This window comes from Camelina sativa, chromosome 20, assembly GCF_000633955.1.
Source record: "Camelina sativa cultivar DH55 chromosome 20, Cs, whole genome shotgun sequence".
Taxonomy (NCBI): domain Eukaryota; kingdom Viridiplantae; phylum Streptophyta; class Magnoliopsida; order Brassicales; family Brassicaceae; genus Camelina; species Camelina sativa.
The window spans coordinates 640,339-644,318 of NC_025704.1; the positions used below are offsets into that span (position 1 = coordinate 640,339).

Below are 3,980 nucleotides of genomic sequence, written 5' to 3' on the forward strand. Positions count from 1 at the left end.
TGGTTTGTTGAGTATTCTCTTAAAGGCTGAGAGGTTCTTGGACCAAGATGTTATGAAGAAACTACATGACTTGTTCCTCAAACTAATAGGAGATCCAGTCTTCAAGTGCGAATTTGCAAAAGCATTTGTGAGTTACTATCCATTTGTCATAAGTGAAGCGGTTAAGCAGGGTACTGATAATGCATTCAACAAATATCCTCTACTGTCCACATTTTCTGTGCAAGTCCTCACGGTGCCAACTCTAACACCATTTCTGGTCAAGGAAACGAATTTGCTAGCCATGCTTTTGGGATGCCTCAGTGATATCTTTGTTTCTTGTTCTGGGGAGGATGGTGGGCTACAGGTAAGCAGAAGTCTTCTTTTCTCATTGTTTGGTTTAGTGACACTTTCTACTCAGTATTGTAGAATTATAATGGTGATGCGTTTTATTTCCGCTTTCATTGTGCTCCTACTGAAATGTATTTGACGGTTTTCTTTTGTAGGCTACAAAGTTGGATCGGTTGAGTGATACAAGTGAACGTGTCACTGGAGACTTGAAATTTGTTACGAGCCATGCTATAGTTTCTAAGTATGCAACACATGAACAACGGGAGTTATCAAGATCATGGTTGCAACTCTTGACCTTTGCTCAAGGAATGAATCCTCTAAAAAGAGAGACTGGAATCCCTGTTGAAGAAGAAAATGATAACATGCATTTGTTCTTTGTTTTGGGTCATTCTATTGCGGTTATTCATTCTTTATTGGTTAATGGTACGTATTCTGCTGCTAGTGATGGAGAAATAGAGAATGAGAGAACCGCCAAGGAAGAACTTGACAAGTGTGATGAAGATGGAAAACGGTATGCAAAAGTTGGAAGATTGTCACATGAAGATTCGGTATGTACTGCGATGGTAAGCAGCAGCTCCTTTGATAGCTCAATGGCCTCTGAAGTCCACAGAACTGATCCTTTCCATGCCCTGCTTCCTTCTTCTGCCATATGCTTGATACGCGAATGTTTAAAAGTTTTGGAGACATGCTTAGGAAATGATGAAGGTATATCAAATTTCCTGTGCAAGTTTTCTTCTCCTAGCGGCAGAAGCATCCCCGGAAGTAAGATGTCGTGGCCAAGGAGAGACATGTTAAAGGTTGAAACTGGAGTAGGTGTATCTAGTAATCTTGCCAGTTCTAGTAGAGATCCAAGTACTGGCTTATCACCTCTATGCGGCGAAATACAAACAAATCTTAGCTTGGATAACGTTGGTGGACCGAATGGGGTAGTTCAGACAGATGTTACATCTGACTCTAGAGGAGTATCTTACAATTCTGCTGATTTGACAAAGAATGCATCAGGAGTACATATACTTGGTCTGTGTGATTGGCCGGACATTAGCTATGATGTGAGTTCTCAGGCCATATCAGTTCATCTACCATTGCACCGGTTACTTTCTCTGCTCATAGAAAGAGCATTAAGTATATGTTATGGAGTATCTGCATCGCACAATAAAGTCGGTAATAGTCATGAGATCCCACATGCAGACTTCTTCAGCTCTGTGATAGGAGATTTCCATCCTTATGGATTTTCTTCACTCGTTATGGAGCATGTTCTACGGGTTAGGGTCTTCTGTTCCCAGGTTATTGCTGGAATGTGGAAGAAGAATGGGGATTCTGCATTAGTATCTTGTGAGTGGTATCGGTCAGTTCGTTGGTATGTGAGAATACTATTGCTTTATAAAGTGTTGTAATTCATAATTTCCTTGCATGTTTAACTAGATGCAGCTTTTCAAATTGGTAAATTGGTTGTGAAGAGATTACTCGTTTCTCATTCTAGTAGTTTCTATTTACAGGTCAGAACAGGGACTTGAGCATGATCTATTTCTTCTGCAGTGTTGTGGTGCATTAGCTCCCGCAGATTCTTATGTTGATAAACTTCTCAGTCGATTTGGGCTCTCAAGCTATCTGTCACTAAATCCGGATATAACAAATGAGTATGTACCTATTGTTCTCTTGCCGGTGATTGATCTCAGTATATGGTTTTATAGTTCGCTACATTCAAACTGTCAACTTACCTCGTCCAATAGGACTGTCTCTTCATTTAATAGTCCGGTCTACATTCGAATAGAATAAGTATTTTGTCTTTGTTATTCTATTATTTTGTAAATTTTCTCAGTTGGGAATTTATTTGATACTAAATGGTCAGTCCTAATGACTCTCTTGTATCTATAGATTTTACTATTACTTGCCTCATTTTGACATGATTCTTATCATTAATTTCTTTTCAGGTATGAACCAGTTTTGGTCCAGGAAATGCTTGCTCTTCTGATACAGATTCTGCAGGAAAGACGGTTTTGTGGTCTCTCTACTGCTGAAAGTTTGAGAAGAGAGATCATCTTCAAGTTAGCCACTGGAGATTTCACTCATAGTCAATTGGTCAAATCTTTACCCCGTGACTTGTCCAAGTCGGTCGAGCTTCAGGAGGTCTTAGATGACGTGTCAGTCTATTGCAATCCATCCGGCATGAACCAGGTCTTGATGCTTACCCTTATTCTGGCATCAGCTTTAAGTTGACACTCAATGTAAAAAATCACTTGACATTAGTTCGTTGTCAGGGAAAGTATTCACTACGGCCATCTTGTTGGAAGGAATTGGATCTCTACCACCCTCGTTGGAATTCACGAGAACTGCAATCTGCAGAAGAAAGATTTTCGCGTTATTCTGGAGTGTCTGCATTGACCACTCAGCTTCCTAGGTGGAAAATGATCTATCCTCCCCTAAAGGGGCTTGCTAGAATAGGCACTTGCAAAGCCACATTTCAAATCATTTCATCTGCTTTATACTACGCACTAGAGAGTGGTATATCATCAGCTAAATCACGTGCTCCAGATGGTGTTCTTATAACTGCACTGCACTTACTCTCGTTATCATTGGATATTTGCACTCAGCAGAGGCAATCTAATAGTCAGGATTGTTGCGTAGAAAATTCTATTCCAATTCTCGAATTAGCTGGTCTGGAAATAATTGGTACAGATCAAGGGACTGAAAAACAAAGTTTGTTGTCTCTTCTTGTTTCGTTAATGAGGACTCGTATGGGTGATGGCCTCCATCAATTTCAAGAGGCAGGCAGTTGCAATATTTCGTCCTGGATTGGAAATCTGCTGAAGAAGTTTAGTGCAATCGACTCTGCTTGTATGAATCTATTGCAAAGTCTTGCCCCAGAGGTGGTTGGTCAATCTGGCTTTGATAAAGTCATGTCAGGCTCTACTTCAGATGAGAAGCGCAAGGCTAAAGCTAAAGAGAGGCAAGCTGCTATTATGGTAAGATTCTTTTATTTCAAATCTAGTGCACAAGTTTGACATGGAACTGGTAGCCATTGATGTAGGATCATGCACTTTAACATATGAGGGCTGCTGTTTGCTCCTTGACTTGTCTGGGTCCTGCATGAATCCTGTTAATGTTTCTACCTGTTGACATAGATGCATCTGTGGTAATAGAAGATCTTTGTATAAGATTGTCTGAATTGTTTTTATGCTCATTGTTAAGTTGTTATCTACAGTCAGAATTATATTTCTAGAATATGCTAGTTATGCTTATTTTAACTTGCATGCAGGCAAAAATGAAAGCTGAACAGTCAAAGTTCTTGTCTACCTTGAGTTCCAGCATGGATGATGATGATACAAGATCTGAAACTGAAACAAGTGATTCTGTTATGGAACATGATTCAATTGCTGTCCGTGAAGTTTGCTCCCTCTGCCATGACCCAGATTCCAAAGACCCCGTTTCTTTCTTGATTTTTCTCCAGGTTGGTAGAATGGATAATGCTATAATTTGTGATTGTTAAGGTTAAATAAACATATACTCCGAGGAAGTTTTGTTCTGCATCGTTCTTAATGATGTATTTTTTCCTGCAGAAATCTAAACTATTGAGTTTTGTGGATAGAGGTCCTCCATCTTGGGATCAAGGTCCACAATCTGAAAAGCAGATATCTGTGGATGGAGTTCCTGAT

General features: G+C 39.8%; 1 protein-coding gene across 1 annotated transcript in view; it reads left to right on the forward strand.

Moving 5' to 3' along the window:
* LOC104734233 (E3 ubiquitin-protein ligase PRT6) overlaps window positions 1-3,980 on the forward strand; it is a 10,910-nt gene that overhangs the window by 2,350 nt on the left and 4,580 nt on the right. Inside the window, exons 4-10 of the mRNA XM_019242279.1 lie at window positions 3-343; window positions 483-1,684; window positions 1,824-1,964; window positions 2,259-2,502; window positions 2,586-3,290; window positions 3,584-3,775; window positions 3,885-3,960. Coding sequence (XP_019097824.1) covers window positions 3-343; window positions 483-1,684; window positions 1,824-1,964; window positions 2,259-2,502; window positions 2,586-3,290; window positions 3,584-3,775; window positions 3,885-3,960 — 2,901 coding nt within the window. The remainder of the gene's footprint in view (window positions 1-2; window positions 344-482; window positions 1,685-1,823; window positions 1,965-2,258; window positions 2,503-2,585; window positions 3,291-3,583; window positions 3,776-3,884; window positions 3,961-3,980) is intronic.